Source organism: Asterias amurensis, chromosome 20 (assembly GCF_032118995.1).
Source record: "Asterias amurensis chromosome 20, ASM3211899v1".
In the NCBI taxonomy this organism is placed as follows: domain Eukaryota; kingdom Metazoa; phylum Echinodermata; class Asteroidea; order Forcipulatida; family Asteriidae; genus Asterias; species Asterias amurensis.
This window is the reverse complement of record NC_092667.1, coordinates 1,145,004-1,164,228: the sequence shown is the minus strand read 5'-3', so window position 1 is coordinate 1,164,228 and position 19,225 is coordinate 1,145,004. Positions and strand designations below refer to the sequence as shown.

At 36.7% G+C, this 19,225-nt stretch overlaps 1 protein-coding gene across 1 annotated transcript in view; it reads left to right on the top strand.

Moving 5' to 3' along the window:
- LOC139952080 (uncharacterized) overlaps positions 1–19,116 on the top strand; it is a 108,887-nt gene extending 89,771 nt beyond the window's left edge. The window contains exons 51-65 of the mRNA XM_071951030.1: positions 692–808; positions 1,674–1,787; positions 2,968–3,075; positions 4,838–4,954; positions 6,369–6,482; positions 6,794–6,916; positions 7,337–7,468; positions 8,119–8,235; positions 9,488–9,607; positions 10,102–10,461; positions 11,573–11,680; positions 12,724–12,840; positions 13,369–13,479; positions 14,401–14,514; positions 15,219–19,116. Of these exons, the coding sequence (XP_071807131.1) occupies positions 692–808; positions 1,674–1,787; positions 2,968–3,075; positions 4,838–4,954; positions 6,369–6,482; positions 6,794–6,916; positions 7,337–7,468; positions 8,119–8,235; positions 9,488–9,607; positions 10,102–10,461; positions 11,573–11,680; positions 12,724–12,840; positions 13,369–13,479; positions 14,401–14,514; positions 15,219–15,613 (2,267 nt within the window). The 3' untranslated portion in view covers positions 15,614–19,116. The remainder of the gene's footprint in view (positions 1–691; positions 809–1,673; positions 1,788–2,967; positions 3,076–4,837; positions 4,955–6,368; positions 6,483–6,793; positions 6,917–7,336; positions 7,469–8,118; positions 8,236–9,487; positions 9,608–10,101; positions 10,462–11,572; positions 11,681–12,723; positions 12,841–13,368; positions 13,480–14,400; positions 14,515–15,218) is intronic.
- The last annotated feature ends 109 nt before the right edge of the window (positions 19,117–19,225 follow it).

Below are 19,225 nucleotides of genomic sequence, written 5' to 3'. Positions count from 1 at the left end.
GTCGTTTCCCACGATGTTTTATACTACCAACAGCTCCCCTAATGCTCGTTACCAAGTCAGTTGTTAAGTTAATATTTGTTTTGAGTAATAACCAAACGTGTACCTTTTTTTAAAGCATTTCATCATGTTGGACCCAATTCCGTAAAGCATTTTCTTATCAGACAAATATACAGTCTCCTGACGATGACTAGAGCAAGCTAGTAAAAACATTAAAACCAATTTGAACTCACTCAGCGGTAGTGAAGTTTAAAAATAACGAAAAGTCCTCTTGATCCACTGAAGCAAAAGGAGTAGTCCCTACCTTTTCTACCTTCCGCCCAGGTAGAAGTTAAAAGGAGGACAGTTCTTTTTCGAACTGAGAAGTTTCCTGAGTTCCGAAAATCTACTTCAGTAGTAGAATATAAAGAAGAGAAGTTCTCAAAAGAACATAATCCACCTGGCAAGTAGATACACACATGGTGTTACCGCAAACCAAATATAAACAGACAAATATGGACGCTTAGCAGAAGTTGGTAACCGGCCGAGCTGCAGTGTAATAGTTTTTTTAGTTTTTTTATTTATATATTTTTTTCTAAGCAGTTTTCTGTCATCATGTTGTTTAAATTTTGAAGCTACATGTGTTGTATTTGTTTCTTAGCAGTTTTCTGTTGTGATATTGTTTATTTTGAAGCTGTTTTATTTCTCTTTCCAGTAAATGGTTGTGTTAGTCGTCCATGTCTGAATGGTGCAGCCTGTATAGCCCAGTCCGACAGTGGATTCCAATGCCAGTGTTTAAGCTCACAGTATGTTGGCACATACTGCGAAATTGGTAGGTTCAAATTAATTTCCGTGCACAGTTTTCTAAAATTGCGTTTCTATAATCGATGTAGTCTTCTAAAGAAGGATTTTAAAATCTCTTCAGCAGCCTTAAGCTTTCGTGCTGAAAATTTTGTTTTTGTTTGGTGTTGTCCTGTTATAATCAATTTTGTTTGAGATGGGATATAAACATGTCCTAAGCATGTACCTTTAGTTTATCTATTTTGTTATGTAAAGGCAAGCCGCTACAAGCTACCTGGCTTATTTTGGGCCTTGCGTTTTCCGCCAGTTTATTTTCCGCCAGTTTATTTTGTTTCTGTCATTTATATATACCTGTATGTATTACTATAATATTGTGTAAATGTTTTGTGGAAATAAATGTCTATTGAATTGAATTGAATTGAAATTGACAGGGTATTAGCAACAGCATTTGACCTGGCAACATTCAAATAATTTTGAGTTAATACCAATTGTGTCCAGTGCCTTTTAAGTCAGCGGACACTATTGGTAATTACTCAAAACAATTATTAGCATAAAAACTTACTTGGTAACAAGTAATGGGGAGTTGTTGATAGAATAAACCCCGTGAAGAGGCTACCTTGTAAGTAACATAGTTTTCAAGAAAAAAAGGAATTTTCCACGAATTCGATTTCGAGCCTCAGAATTAGACAAGGGTGTTTTTTCTTTCATTATATCTCGCAACTTCGACGACCAATTGAGCTCAAATTTTCACAGGTTTGTCATTTTATGCATATATATGTTGAGATACACTGAGTGAGAAGACTGGTCTTTGACAATTACCAATAGTGTCCAGTGTCTTTAAACAAGTTTGATTAACCAAAAACAGACTAAGATTGATGTATTTGTTCTTGATGCAGAATTGAATCCGTGCCTGAGTAATCCGTGTGGTGTAGGTGGTACTTGTGATAATCGCTTCACATCATATCAGTGTTACTGTTCAGCAGGCTGGTCAGGTATCAACTGTGAAGTCTGTAAGTATACATTATCTCTATATATTCATTTCATTTAATAATTCTGGTTGTGAAGCGAAGGTCTCTCTTATGAGTCAACCTAAAGCCACTGGCACCTTTGGTAATTGTCAAAGACCAGGGCCCAATTTCATAGAGCTGCTTAAGCACAAAATTTTGCTAAAGTAAAAAAAAACCTTGCTTAGTAAAATCAGATTACCGGCCAAGACTCAACTTAATTGTTATGCTAAGTTAACAACAGCTAAACACCAGTCACAAGCAATGTATATGGCATTAATTTTTGCCAGTAACATGTGAAAAATAAGCTAGCTATTTTCGTGCTTAAGCAAATCTTTTGCTTAAGCAGCTCTATGAAATTGGCCCCTGTATTCTCACTATAGTGTTACTCAACTTATGTATAAAATTACAAACACATGCGAAACCTGTGAAAGTTTTGAGCCAGAATGAAAGAAAAAACACCCTTGTTGCACAAAGTTTATGTGATTTCAGACCTTTTGTTATTTGAGTAAGATATTACCTCTTTCTCAAAAACTTAATAGGGAGCTGTTTTCACAATGTACATGTACATATATACTATCAATATCGATTGCTTGGAATATCAAGTAAATTTTATGCTAACAATTACTATTGGGAAAGGACCAATAGTGTCCCGTGCCTTAAATGATTACTGTTGATACAGTGACAGTGTATAGATTGCCGTTTGGTTTGTGACTATCAATGCATGGGATTTAAAGGATTCAGGTACTTTTTCAAAATGTCCACAGATTTACATTAAACTTACAGGGTTTGAAGACAATGATAGTGGACAGCTTCCCTGAAAATATGACTAACTAAGGTTGTGTAGTTTTTGAGAAATGAGTAAAACAAGTCACAAAATAATTTTGGTCTCATGAGACCAAAATTATTTTAGCATGTAAAATCCCCCTAACCAGTTATGATATTATACCAAAACCATAGCATAACTGGTTAATCTGTTTTTACATGCTACAACTGAGATGAAAATTATTACTTTTACTCATTTCTCAAAAACTACAGCACCTCAGTAGGTAAAATTTCAAGGGAAATTTTCTACTATCATAATCTTCAAACTGTGTAAGTTTAATGTAAATCTGTGGACATTATGTTTTTTGATAGGAAAAAGTACGTATACCCTTTAAACTTGGATTAATTTATTGTACTACAGCTCCATGTGATGAGAACCCATGTCTGAATGGTGGACTGTGTGTATTGGATGGGTCCGATCTAAGATGTCAGTGTACACCAGACTGGACTGGTGACCTATGCCAACGAGGTATGTTTCTATATTCAATGTGTGTGACTCTTGATTGCATACCGGTTGCTGTGATCACATTTAAGTTTGTTTGCTGTCGATTTCACCAAACTCTTCCTAACTTGGGATTATCTTAGGATTTAGGACGAGTTAAATTCCAAATCCTAAGATGTTAGGAGGCATTGAACCCATCTTCAGTTAGAACTAACTCGAGATAGGATTAATCCTAACGTTTCGAGAAATCGGCTGCTGGTCACTGATACTTCAACTTGCATGTTACATGTACCTTCTCACAACCGAATTAGGCTAAAGTGTGGTTTGGTTGTTTTTTTAAAATACTTTTTAAATGTTTGTCTCTTAAGAGGAGAATTTCTTAAATCATATAATTGCATTCTCATATATAAAGCAGCAAGAAGCTCCAATTTAAAATAAACTTAGACATCTGTCTTCATTTGCTTAACTAAGCCCCCCCCCCCTCCTTAATTGATCCACGTGCTCCCTGGGTGCCCCCTCCCCCCAATTTGAAATCTAGACTTTTGAAATATCAAATAAACTGAACAAAATGTTACTTTTTTAAAGCTTTGTGTAGTCATTTTTAAACTGTTTAAAACTGTTTCTTCATATTTTTCTACTTTTCTTTGCACAGTATTGATTGAATAATTTCTGTACTACATGTATGTTTGCGAGTTTTCTCTAATCTTTGTGTATTCCATTCTAACAGCGAGTGATATATGTTCAAGTAATCCATGTCAGTTTGGAGGAAGTTGTGTGATTTCTCAACCTAATGTTTATACATGCACGTGTGCTGATGGCTATGTTGGAACCCACTGTGAGATTTGTAAGTCACTTGTTTGCTCTGTCACTCTAGCTGAAGTTTATATAATAGATGTTAAATTTTCATCCGGAATAATGAATATTAATTTTGGTTTTTACCCATACACTGATTTGTGTTAGCACTGTATACTCTGTGAAAAAACACCCCATCTATTGTTGCGGTACCCGCTTCCAAAACATAGGATTCGAACTGCCTCTAGCTACCGGGCAACCTTGGTAGAGACACTGCTCTAGAATTGTAAGGGTCGTGGGTTCGAATCCTATCTGAGTAACATGCCTGTCACAGACTCAGGAAAGTACTAGTGCTACATGTAACACACATCGTTGTATTGGTAAAAACCAAAATTAATATAGCTGAAGTTTGTTTGTGTAACTAAGAAAACTGAGTTAAGAACCTAGGTTTTAGGTAATTTTTCCATTGGAAAAACACTCTTTTTGGGACGCTCTTTTTTCTGTGATTCAGCAAAGTTAAAAAGTGATACATGTAGCTCACCCTGTATGAATGGTGCAAAATTCTTATCTTCACTACTAGTTACATGTATGTCTGTCAATGATTGGCATATATTAAGGGAATAAAAGGGAAGCGACAAGTTCTTTAACTGCCATTTAAAAAACGACAGGGTTGTGGCCGTGCGTCCAGCTCGGGCCTTTAATGCATGGCCCTTAAACGCATGGCCCTTAAACGCATGGCCCTGACCCTGCATGGTTTTAAAAGGCAGTTTAAGAACGAGTCACTACTCTTTTATTCCCATGTGTGGTGCATTTTTATGACTGAGACAGTTTTCGGATATGCATTCATGCGCGTAGTAGTATGCATCTAAACGTATCCGAAAACAACCGGTTATAAACAGCTCCAGCTAGTCATTATCATCTATTCTCCACCAATAAGAATAGCGAAACTGTCTGAGGTATTTATGAATAACAGTTTATTCCATGTTATTTATTGCAGCTATTCTACCATGTGACAGCTCACCCTGTATGAATGGTGCAACCTGCTTACCTATCTTCACTACTAGTTATGTCTGTCAATGTCGTCCTGGATACGTAGGGGATACCTGTCAAACTGGTAAGTTCATAAAATAATAATGATAATATAGTAGTAGCTTCTTATGTAGCACTGGTGGTCCTCACTCAGTGACGCTCAGCGCTCATGGCCGTCACTCAGTGACGCTCAGCGCTCATGTCAGTCAGTCAGTCAGTGACGCTCAAGGCGCTTTAACATACAATATTTTCATGCATGCAAGGTATGTGGAAAGAGTTTGAATTCGGTTCTCTTAACCGCTAAGCCATTATAAACATCCATATACATGGAATAACAAACAGGTGAACATTTGGGCTGAAATCGTTGAGTGAGTCAGCAAAAAATAAGGGCAAACCATAATAATAATCAAAACTTATAAATAAGGGCAAACCATAATAATAATCAAAACTTATAGACGATGTGACCTATGTTTACATTCAAACCGCCCTCTGTTGACAAAACACTCTATACGTCATGTTTCGCCGGGCACTGAGTTGCGCAGTCACAGTAAGATTGCGTACACTTTCTAGCTGGCTGCCAAAACACAAAGGTTTTGCCCGGCGGTATGCGCGCGAATCATGTTATGGTTTTCGTGTGAGGTCAGAGGTCACATCGTCTATAAAGCGGCAAATCAATCAAAGTGCTTGACATGGCGCTAAATACAAACAATAACATACATTTGTACAATAACCAAAATTAAAACGTGAGCCTAAGCTGAGAAGAAATCAAGAACAGAAATACAATACAAATGCAATATCTAAGGAAACATCGAAGGGTAAAAATAAATCAAACCATTTACCATGAACAATTTTCAGCATGGAAACACATTGTTCTAAGTTCAGTTGCTTTTATTTTTAATATGAGGCGATTTATTTTAACATGACTTATACAACGTGCAGTTTCCTTAAATATGACTTACTTTCATTGGGAAATATTTCACACAAAAACGGGTTCTAGGATAACCTTCATAATAATTAAGCTTTCAGACTGAAATTAAACAAGGATATGTTATCCTTAACAATCTTGTATAATTCCTTTATTATATTTTTTTGTCATTCAAGATTCTAAATACTTACTAGCATTATCTTTAAGGATAGACCAAGTTCTTAAGATGTTAGCTTCCAGGACTACATTTCCGGTCAAAAATGCTTGGGCCACTCCCCCTGAACCCCCCCGCCCCCCTGCTTAATGTTTGAATGCAGAAGACCGTGCAATGAGAGCCAACAATGAAAGGGGGCCAAGGGGGCAACAAGATATAATACAATATTATTATTATATTATTATTATTATTATTATTATATTATTATTATATTATTAACAACATATGGCTGGGATTGTATAGCTTTAATAATAGTTCTCGATTACACGTTAGTGGTACTCCGCAACGTTTTAACCATAAATTTGTTTTTCCCCATTGTAAACGATGATATATGATAAATGTGATATTCTATTTTTTTAGTGCGAGATCCTTGCATTCCTAACTTTTGTCTCAATGGAGCCATCTGTGAAGCCCAGGGCGCTGGGTTTTCATGTAACTGTCAGCCACACTACACAGGTCCACTCTGTGATGAGGGTAAGTTAACTACAGTCACTTAGTCTCAATTTCACTAAGCGTAAGAAATAGCTGGAGTATTGACCTGTACTGAGTATACAGTGCTAACACTGGAGCACCAGTGTATGGGTAAAAAAAAAACATATAGCTGGAGCTGTTTTACCGGTTGGCTACAGCTCATTCAGCATTCATAGCCAAAATGTGTGTCGACACGCAAGCTTGTGTAGGCGCTAATCATGTGTATCGCAGTTAGTACATACAGAAATCAATGTAAAATCTATCAGTAAGCAAATGTTCAATGTTTTTTGTGTCTTATCTTGTGTTTATTGCAGTGGTAGTATGTGAGCCCAGTCCATGTAATGATAGAGGTGTTTGTTCAGTGACTGAGGCTGGAAACATTAATGGATATACATGTGACTGTCAAGATGGATGGCTGGGTCTACAATGCCAAACAGGTAGGTGGGATTAAATGATTGGATTTATATATATCTGGATTCTATTTACCTATCATTGGTATTGACCTATCATTCTGGAAATTTAACTCACATTTATTTCCTAACACATTTCCACAAATTACAGAAGTACACTGACCTTTCTTGGAACTGTCATGGACCTGTATATTAGACTTTGATATTCGATTCATTGATAATGACCTGCCATTGATAATGATCTGCCATTGATAATGACCTGTCATTGATATTGACCTGCCATTGATATTGACCTGTCGTTGATATTGACCAGTCAGTGATATTGACCTGTCAATGATATTGAATTGTCAATGATATTGACTTACCACTAATTGATATTGACTGACCACTAATATTGACCTTTAATTTATATTTTTCTGTCATTGATTTTGCCGTCTCTTTCTACAGCTGAGATTGACCCATGTGACAGCAGTATTTGTCAGAACGGTGGCATTTGCCGTTCTCAGTCAATAGGCTCAGCCATCAAGAACTTTGAATGTTTATGCCCCGAGGAATGGAGTGGAAAGACATGTCAAATAGGTAGGTATCTCACCGAATCAGGGATCTGTGAGACGGGTTTGAACCTCAAAACCCGTGAACTATACCCCACGTGTTGCACAGCCAAACCACTATGGTAGACTAGAGAAATTAGCTACTACCCCACCCTTAAAGGTCACTGGATACCTTTGGTAATTGTCAAAGACCAGGGCCCAATTTCATAGAGCTGCTAAGCACAAAAATTTGCCTAGCATGAAATTTCTCCCTTGATGACAACAGGAATGCCAACCAAATTTCCACATGATTTACAGGACAAGCAAGTAACAGCTGAATACTAGTCAGAAAGCAACATGCATCAAATGGAAATATGGTTGGTAATCCTGTTTTTATCAAGGAAGAAATTTCATGCTAAGCAAATTGTTTTGCTTAGCAGCTCTACGAAAAGTGGCCCAGGTTCTCTTTTGGTGTATCCCAACATACACATTATGCATAAAATAACAAACCTGTGCAAATTTGAACTCAATTGGGCAGATGAAAGACATTTTAACTGATATGTTTCTTTATTGTTATTTAGCGGATCAGTCTGTGTGTGGTAGCAGCCCATGCTTGAATGATGGACAATGTAGTAGAATGAAGACATTTCGTTTTTTTAGAAGAATGACGTTGTAACTGATATTTTAATTGTTATTTAGCGGATCAGTCTGTGTGTGGTAGCAGTCCATGCTTGAATGACGGACAATGTAACAATCTTGGTGATGGATACGAGTGTATATGCCCTGATCACTACACTGGGCTTCTATGTGAACAAGGTAAGACTGTCGCTTCAGTTCGGACTAGTCCATATAATGATAACAGTAAATTATTTGGCTATTTTTTCAGTAACATTTCTTTTGATGCTGTCATTCAATACAGAAATGCACCATTATGTAAAAATTACAAAAGTAACATAGTATGAGGTATGGTATATAAAAATCACACTGAATCATTTATTCATTCATTCATTTTTTTTGTTCTGGAATTCTGATGGTGTTTTTTTCAGATAAATGACGTTGTAATTGATGTACTTTATTTATAATAATCAAGAATAATCAGCAAATTAATGACAACATGTAGGTACACGGTTAAGAGAGATGTCTTTGTTCCCTAACCTAAAAGGACAAACGGACATTTACTACAACCATGGTACAACCACGGTATGGTAACATGGACGTAGGACAAAATGACACAGAGACAAGTATTGGTTATAGACGGCTGTCTTCAAAGGAATTATGGGAGCACCCAAAACCTGACGTTGAGGGCGCGCGAATTACAAAAGAATTAGTTGAAGGAGGAAACTTAAGTTGATTAAAAAAATAAGGGGGCATGTTTTATACCTGTCACATTTGTTTATTGTAAGTCGTCAGCAGTGTTGTCCCATCATCAAGTTAATGATCTCCAGTTTTCAAGTGTCATCACTCTTTGTGTTTGGTCATCAGGTTTAGCTCCTTCCCTGTCTCGATCATAAAATAACTCTTAAGAGACCATCAGGGCCACAAACCACTTTGACTAAAATAGCCACAGCCCCCTCAAGCGAACTGGATATTTGACCTACTTCTAATCAACCAAAATGTCACAATAAAGTACTTAATTTCCCTGTTTAACAAATTGTACATTTTTTCAAACAAACCAAAAACCAATATGACTGGCATTTTGAGTGGAAAATATCAAATTAATCAAATTTGGGTGATTTGACAGAAATGAATGGTACTTTAAGTATTTATTTTGTTTGCCAGCGTGTTTACACAGGTTAAGGTGTGGGTTGTTTTAAAGTTGAGGTTTTTTTTTTTGGAAGAACAGAAAACAAAATCTAATCAATGCAATTGGTCTTTGATTTTGGTTCTAAAGTTTAATTTTTTTCATGAAGGTCTTACAATCAAATTGGTGTAAGAAATGATCCCAGTGACTATATTGTTCAAATTGTTGTTTATTTTTATTTTGAATTGTAGTACTGCATTGTAAGTCAATAGATTTCAGATCTTTGATACAAACATTAAGTGATACAGAAATGTTCTTCTTTTCCAGCCATTATTGAAGACCTATGTGGAAGCAACCCGTGCCAAAATGGTGGAACTTGCCAGCAACAAATGTTTGAATATGTGTGCCGCTGTCTGCCGACTAACAGTGGAACTCACTGTGAACTAGGTATGTATGGACATCAACTTGAACTCTGCATCAGGGCTAGTTTCTGAAAACATCCTCTGCTTAGCATAATTGCTGGGTACCGATCACAAACAGTAGGGTCCTTTGTGTTATTTTGGCTGGTTACCGTTTCCTTCTTATAAGCAGAAATTGTACATGCTTAGCAGTTTTTCGTGCTTATTACATTTAAGCAGCAGCTATATGAAATTGAGTCCTGGGGTCAATGCATCTATGGACCCATTGCATGATGCACAGTGCATTTACACACTCCTATGTCTGCCATTTTGGGAGTAATACTGTATCAAAGTCATTTGATAGAGCTGGATAAATTTTCTAACTGAAAAAGTGCTTAAAGACACTGGACACTATTGGTAATTGTCAAAGACCAGTCTTCTCACTTGGTGTATCTCACCATATGCATAAAATAACAAACCTGTGAAAATCTCACTAGCTATCCTATTTGTACTTATTTTCTTGTAATACTTTTGTTGTTGCAGTTACCGAGTGTGGAGGAGCCAAGATCATCCCATCGAGCGGTACCTTAAACATTGCCTCTCCCAACCACCCTGCTAACTATCCCGATAACCTAGTGTGTACCTGGTCCATCTCATCAGCCACCAATACTAGCATCAGAGCCCACTTCCAGACCTTCGCCACCCAGGCTCCTAATGATATCCTGAGTGTTTTTGATGGATTCACAACGGCTACGGCTAACCGGGTCATGATTCACTCTGGCAGTCAGATTCCTAGCGATGTGGAAGTTGACGGGCAGAGGATGACCATCAAGTTTGCAACGGATGAGATTGTGTCTTTAGGAGGGTTTGAAGTCATGCTGGTTGAGATTGGAGGCGGACAAGGTATGTGCGTTTTCAGGAAATGTTGAATATTTTGACAAGCTTGAATCCCACCGCTGCCACCATGAAATGAGTGGATATCTTCACAGAGTAACTTCCAGATACATGCTTATTCATCAGAGTAACTCATGACTTGGCAACCAGGGTTGTGGGAATAGCGCCCTCTAGTGTTGATATATTACAGATGCTATTGCTAATTACTATAAAAAAAATAACAGAAAACTTACTTGATAACGTGCAATGGGGAGCTGTTGATAGTATAAAACATTATGAGAAACGGCTCCCACTGAAGTAACATGGTTTTTGAGTAATAGGGAATTTCTCACTCAAATATTAAAATACTTCAGGCCTGCAGCCTTTTATTATGCATCTGAAAGCACACACATGTGTGCAACAAGGGTGCTTTTTCTTGCAAGTTCGATGACCAAGTTAGCCCAAATTTTCACAGATTTGTAGTTTATGCTTATGTTGGGATACACCAAGTGAGAATACTGGTCTATGACAATAAATTACCGAAGGTGTCCAGTGCCTTTAAATGTGTATACTTCTTGAACCTTTGTATACATACGTAGTTGCACTGAGAGTTGAATACTACATACAATGCAAAACCACACAACTGTGTGGTGTTGAATGATAGAGTGACATGCTAACATTCTTAGAGGAGTAGATCAAGGAATTATTTGGGGGTGATTGTGCCTTTGATGATAAAAGTATGGAGTTTTGGACACAATCAAGAGACAGATATTTGGTTATATGGCCACTGCTACTCAGTTCTAACAGGCTTTTTTAGAATGCTCTGTTCGGATGATTAAAAGGTTGATCTCTTGATAATAAGCACACATGAGAGAAAAAAAAATCATATGGTCCTCATTGGGATTTGAGCCCAAGACCCCTGACACTCCGGGCAGATGCTCTACCAACTGAGCTATGAGGAAAAACCATTTGAATTTTCTCTCATCCCATGTTTGGTTTTTTTCACTTGCATGGTGAACACATATATAGGTACCGGGCGAAGTCAAATATTTCTCTTGATAATAGCCATTATTAAGTTAAAATTAAAAGCAAAGTCGCTAGTGTTATTCCTAATTTTGTTTTATTCACTTGACTTATACAGATCCTTGTACACCAGATCCATGCTACAACGGTGGTCTGTGCACTAAAGTTGGTTCTAGTTACTCATGCAAGTGTCTGCTTGGGTACTATGGACCTCGCTGTAGGACAGGTAAATATTAATACTCCAATACGCCTCAAAGATTGATGATCGATATAATAATAAATATAGTGGCTTCTTATATAGCGCGCATATCCGTCACTCAATGATGCTCCTGGTGCTGTAACATACAGTACTTCCTGCAAGGTACAATGTGTGTGGGACTATGTTTGAATTACGAGACCTAATTCTTGGCACCATGTAATGGAAATTTACAAGGTGCTGTGGCGCAATATGCTGCCAATCAAACCAGGGGCCGATTTCATCGCAAACGCCAAAATTGATCGCTAAATCCAAAATCCATCGCTACTTAGCGATGGATTTTTGATAGTGATTTCACTCAAACTTTGCGATGAGAACACTCATCGCAAAGTTTTAGTGAGCGATGACAATCTTGCGATGACTCGTTAGTGGTCGCAAAGTAAAAGATCGCAAACATAGACGTTAGTGAAATCGGCCCCAGGAACACTTTGGCCAACCCCTTCGCTTTTCGAGAAGGTATGTCATAGCCGAGCTGTTAAGAGCAACGGACTTGTGTTTCTGTTCAGCAGAGTGTGGGTTCGAGTCCCGGTCGTGACACTTGTGTCCTTTAGCAAGACACTTAACAATTACTGCTGCGTCCTTCAGATGGGATGTAAAGCCGTAGGTCCCTAAATTGTGTACTGCATGTAAGAGAACCCAGTGCACTTGTTGCAAATAGAAGGGGTTCGCCCCAGTGTTCCTGGTTTGATTGGCTGCATATTGCACCATGTAGCACCTTGTAAACCATTACATAGGGCAAAGGAAAAGTTCTCATACTGAATGTTGAAGCGCTACTTGTATAAGAAGCCACTTGTTTTATTTTATTGATATTGATATTACCCATCACTATCATTATGTGTATATATAAGAGTGTTAAAAAAACACTAAGATTGTGGGTGGGGCATAATGGTGGGTATTGTCCACCCATTTAGGTATTTCTGAAAAATCTTTAATCTCTTCCTAGATTTTTGATGCTTCCATCTATTTTGATCAATGTGCTCAAAAAGTTGTTTTTTTCCCCTTTTTTGTTTTAGCTGGTCCCTGTTCCCGTACTCCCTGTGTTCCTAATGCAGTTTGTCATGAGAGTACCGATGGATCTTCATTTGGCTGCACATGTGTTTCTGGCTGGACTGGAACCAACTGCGACATTGGTAAAATAATCAATCATTTCAGTAGACTGTGCAAGTCCCAACCATACAAAGTTTTACGTTCACGCCATTCTGTTTCTTCAAATGTTTCTGTTTAACATAGTCTATGACTATAAAAATTCCAAGTTACATTGTTAGATGTTAGATTGGAATAAAAAGGAAAATACTCAGACATTTGGAATAAGTTTGTTGAGTCAAAAGTTGTTCCCCTTTGTTTTAACAATCACCAAAATATATTACCACTTGTCTTAAGAACACAGTATAATCCTTTGATCCTTCAAGAAGTTCCAATTTGTTGACTTAAGTCAGGTTCATTCCTGCGAATGCGATACAAATTTAAGTCAGGTTCATTCCTGCGAATGCGAATGTGATACGCATTTTGACATCACAGCTCTGTTTTCACAGGAGTTGAACACGGGGAACTCTTCCAATATTTGAATGGTATTACATTTGCAGGGAGTATAACGGGGCTTATAGCAACCATTATTTATCAAGTTTTTCATATTTGTTTTATTTTTGTTCTGATTGTAGCTGACTGTACATTAGAGCCATGTTATAATGGAGGTACATGCAACCAACAGAGTGATGGCAGCCATGTTTGTCTTTGCTTCAAGGGCTTTGTGGGAAGCAGATGTGAAATAGGTATGTACAGAAATTAATTCCCCGTAAGATTTCTAGTGCTCTGTGAAATGAAAATATTTTTAATGATATAAATGTATGTAAAGGTAATCTAATTTGTTGTTACCCTTAAACCGATGTGTTAAAGCCATTGGACCCTTCCAGTAAACAGTATTGTCCAAGGCCCACACTTTGTGTATCACAACTTCTATATCAAATAACAAACCTGTGAAAATTTAGGCTCAATCGGTCATCGGAGTTGGGAGAAAATAACGGGAAAACCTACCCTCGTTTCTGCATGTTTCGCCGTGCCATGACTTGTGTTTAAAATAAATCCGAAATTCTCGATGTCGAGAATTGATATTTTTTTACTGTTTTTTCAAAAAGTAAAGCATTTCATGGAATAATATTTCAAGAGAAGTCTTTCACCACTACCTTCTGTAAACCCTGTAAGTTATTTGTAAATCTGTGATCTTTTATTTTTTTTGTCTGTACCGAAAGGGTCTAGTGGCTTTAAAGGGTCTATATAACTTTTGAAAGACAAAAAACACAATGTCCACAGATTTACACTAAACTTACACAGTTTGAAGATAATGATAGTAGAAAGCTTCCCTGAAAATATTACGTGCTGAGGTGCTGTAGTTTTTGGGAAACGAGTAAAACAATGTCATGAAAATAATTTTTGTCTCATGAGACGAAAATTTATTTGATCATTTACAAACGTATTTGCATGACATTGTTTTACTCATTTCTCAAAAACTACAGCACCTCAGAAAGTAGTATTGGAAGGGAAGCTTTCCACTATCATAATCTTCAAATCCTGTAGGTTTAAAAATGTAAATCTATGGACATTTTGAAAAGGTACCCAAATCCTTTAAGCACTGTATACTCGTTTTGAATAAAACTTTAAACTGATTGGTGTGTATATTTGATGTATTTTATCAGATCTAGATGAGTGTGGTAGCAATCCATGTCTGAATGGTGCGCTCTGCATTAACCAAGTAGGAGCATATCGCTGTCTGTGTTCCAGCACACACACAGGAACTAACTGTGAGAATAGTAAGTACAATCTTAGGCTTCTTAATCCAAGAAACTAACAAAAGGTACAAATAATTTACATAATTAAACTGTTTATATAATTAAATTGTTTATATGAATTTCTGAAAGAATATTGAAATATATGCAGAAGATTTAGAGTGCCACCTCTGTGTTTCAGTTACACTAAAAGAAAACCCTGTTCTTCAACACTGTAAAAAACACTGTGGTCGTATGTAAGTCCACATAGTGTTTCAAGTCCCTATATTATGTGGACCTCTTTTGTTCACAGGTTGACGCTTAGTTTGTAGCATTACAGTTAAAAAGTAAAAAAAACAATAAATTTACACATTATTTTTATTGCTTTTTCTTGTTAAGCAAGGATGTTGTTGCTATACTTCAGAAGAGAAATGCATTCAAAGCACTATCGCCAAATTTCATAGCGCTGCTTAACGGTAAGCACATTTTTGTGCTTACTGTAGCCGCAAAGTTTAGGTATTCCACAGGTTAACCATCTTGTGCATTCACCATTCGCATTGTGGCGTCATTTAATTGTTGGCAAGGTTAGCATGCCTTTTTGTGTGCTTACGGTTAGCAGCGCTATGAAAAGGAAATCATACAGTAAGCACAAAATCGGCCGCTACACAGCTCTATGAAACTGGACCCAGAAAAAAGCAAAGAAGTGAATTAATACTAATACAGTGATTGTTATAACTTTAACTTTGTAGGTAAGAGTGATAGTGCTTCTAATAGTGGTTCTAACACCTCCGATGGTTCAGCAGCTATGATGGATACATGGCTTATTGCAGTCGTTGTCCTTGCCTCAGTCATTCTTGTCATCGTCACAGTACTCGTCGGATGTATCGTCTACAACCGCGGCAAAACAGCTCAGTCGTTATACAGGCAGAAGTACTCAGACACGACGCCATTTAAGGAGCGCGCCAATTGGCAGATGCGCACTGGACACGGTACACGCCCACCCAATGTAATCAGGGCTACACCTCGGTCACCGGTTAACAGGCAACCGGTGTATGCAGAGTATGCATTGGAAGGAGAGTTGTTTGAGTTGCAGAGCACCAGGAGTGTCAACTCTAATAACAGTAGCACTGTATCCTACAGCTGATGTGTTAACATCAATATCAACAAGTACTAACTAACTGCAATGGATAATTTTGGTTAACTCTTTTCCATTTTTTTTATAATAGTAAATATTTTAATGAACCATTGAACATGTTGTTTTTAAGAAAGCATTTTTTATCTTCAGTGTATGCAAGAAGCTTTACTTTTAGGAGTAATAGACCATTAAAGCATAGTTCTGAATTTCGATGAGTGGAAAGGGGCGAATACTACACAAAAAGAGGGAAGGAAATATATTCCGTTTGATTGGACATGCAAAAAGTTTTACTCCTAGGAGTAATGGTTGCCGTTGTGGGTAATCATCATAATAAGAACATAAAGCAAGAAGAGCAAGAAGAAACTATGGTCGTAGAATTCTCGTTTATAAGAGATGTTAAATTTGCATCGGGGATAAAGAATATTAATTTTGGTTTTTACCGATACACCGATGTGTGTTAGCACTGTATACTCAGTACTTTCCCGAGTCCTGTGAAAAAAAATATCACAGACATGTTACTCGGGTGGGATTCGAACCCACGACCCTTGCAATCCTAGAGCAATGTCTTACCACCGTCTTACCAAATAGACTACCGAGGTTGCCCGGTAACTAGAGGCAGTTCGAATCCTATGTTTTGGCAGCTGGTACTGCAATGATATATAATTGATGTTAAATTTGCATCGGGGATAAAGAATATTAATTTTGTTTTTTACCCATACACCGATGTGTGTTAGCACTGTATACTCAGTACTTTCCCCAGTCCTGTGAAAAAAATCCAATGCAGTTTGATGATTTGGTAATTGGTGATTGTTAAGAACAACAAAGAATGTAATTAATGAGCAACGCAGGAAACTCGGTTTTTGAGTAGATAAGTTTAACCAATTGAGATCTTGGAAAATACATCAATGGACCTGTGTGGACTATCTCAGTATCCATTGATCAGTGTTGGTAAAATGAATTTTGTTATCAAGAAATCAACTTGGACTCATTTTTATTTTATTTTAGAATTCCAAACTCACATTCATGAATATTAAAGAAAGCAATTTTTTTTAAATCAATTCAATTCAATCAACATTTATTACCAAATCAAAATATTAAACAGTTGTTTGTTTTAACAATCTTGGATAACAGTTGACTAACCAAATCTCAATGAAGATGTACAAGTGTTATTCAATATTGGCATATTTGACTGGAAAGCTTTAGCAACGGTTTCACCACGGACTGATGACTTCCAAAGTTGCGTCCCTTGGTCCTGACTTTACTAGAAAATGTTGCTTAAAGATACTGGACACAATTGGTAATTGTCAAAGACTAGTCTTCTCACTTGGTGTATCTCAACATATGCACAACATAACAAACCTGTGAGAATTTGAACTCAATTGGTCGTCAAAGTTGCGAGATAATAATGGAAGAAAAACACCCTTGTCACACGAACTTGTATGCTTTCAGATAGATGCTTGATTTCGGGACTTCAAAATCTAATTCCGAGGTCTCAAAATCAAATTCCTGAAAAAATTACTTCTTTCTCGAAAACTACGTTATTTCAGAGGGAGCCGTTTCTCACAATGTTTTGTACTATCAACAGCTCTCCATTGCCCGTTTCCAAGTAAATATTTTTGCTGACAATTATTTTGAGTAATTACCAATAGTTTCCACTGCCTTTAGGCAGGGCATTTTACTCAATAACATGAATGTCTAAAGCCCGGTTCATACTTCCTGAGAATGCGAATGCGATGCGAATTTGACAAGAATTTGACGTCACAACCTTCCTTTCGCAGCGATATTTGCGAGTGAGTTGAGCAGAGTTAAACTGCTGCGAAGAATTCATTGCGAATTTGTGACGTCAAGATTCGCTTCACCTTCGCATTCGCAGGAAGTATGAACCGGGCTTAAGAATTTCCCATGGATTTTCATTGCACTCAAGCAATAATTATTGGCAAGTAATTGTGCCTTTTATATGCTCACTGATTAGCAAGGCTTTCAAATGACAATTGTTTTTAGATAAGCCAGTTTTAATATAATAATTGAAGTGTCTATCCTACAAAGGTGCTTTGAAATGTTAACTTATTATTCCTTTTTAGTCTGTTAAAGGAACACGTTGCCTTGGATCGGACTAGTTGGTCTATAAAAAGCACTTGTAACCATTTGATATCAAATGTATATGGTTAGAAAGATGTTGTAAAAGTAGAATACAATGATCCACACAAATATGCCTAGAAATTGCGTGGTTTTCCGTTTACCTGGTCGACTAACACGGTCAGCCATTTATATGTCCACGGTGTTAGTTCGCAAAGTAAAAGGAAAACAACTCTTTTTGAGGCAAATTTGTGTGGATCATTATATTCTAAAATACTTTTAAATTATCTATCTAACCATATGCATTTCAAAACAAATGGTTTCAACAAATCGTTCGATCCAAGGCAACATGTTCCTTTAATTATGTTTTTTTTTATGGACATGAATGTGTGCTTTTATATAAATTTATATTACATTTTGTATGAGGAAGGTAGAGCCAGCACGATTTACCATTTTTGTCATTGTTCCCACAAAGTGACATAATATACGTCCAAAAACAAATTTCGCAAATTGCTTTATGTACAAATTATCAATGCAGTGACTACTGCTAATATTTGTAGCAAGTTTCAGGACATAACACATAGTTTTGTAGTTACACTAATTAGCTTGATCGGCATATCACTACTAATTTGCCATTTGATAGCACTGAGAAGATACAAAGTGACCGACAAAAAATACATGTATTCATTGGTTTATACACAGCGATCTGTGAGCAAATCTCCCTTTTTGATTTCAAGAAGTGACATTGTTATGTTAAGGATGTAATTTTTTTTTTTAAACACATTTTATTGATAGTTCTTTATGAATGAAGAAGTTAGCTTTAGCTTTGTTTAAAAAAATAATATGTCAAAAACTAGTAAGCAGTTTATGAAACAGCAGTTTGAAACATAACTGCAACTGTAATTTTCTCCAATCACAGAATGAAGTTTTGCTTCTTAGCATAAGTCACTTTATGGGATCAGCGACAACTTAATATGTTAAAGTAGTGCAAAAAAATAGTTAACTACCTGACATTTCGACCCTTGCAGGGTCTTTCTTGAAGGCTGTTAAATTACTGTTATTTTAATTTAATTTAACTTTGCATATGTGCTTTTTTTTCGGGTGAACGTTTTTTCTTATCAAATATTTTGTTTTATTAGAATGCTGAAGACAGTTTTTGCTATGTCTTTCATGGATGTATAGAAAAAGTTTGTATAAACAGTAACTTATAATTTTAGATATATATTTATTGTATTATACATTCTCCGTCCTGCTGTACAGAATCAACGCCTTGATTTGTGTTATTATAACGCCCACCTTGATTTCTGGCTAATTTTAAAAGGAATTTGTAAAGAAACATTTTTAATGATCTTTCGCTAACATGTGCTTTCGTTGAAACTTGGTTTCAGGTTTCAAGAGGAATACAATTGTGAAATAAAAGAATCAAGAAAGATTAATTTTATTGTATAATCTGCTATTAATGTGCTTTTCTTAATTGTGGTCAGTTTCAATTGAGTGAGTGGTCATCAGTATCAATTGAATGAGTGAGTGTTCAGTGCCTGCAGA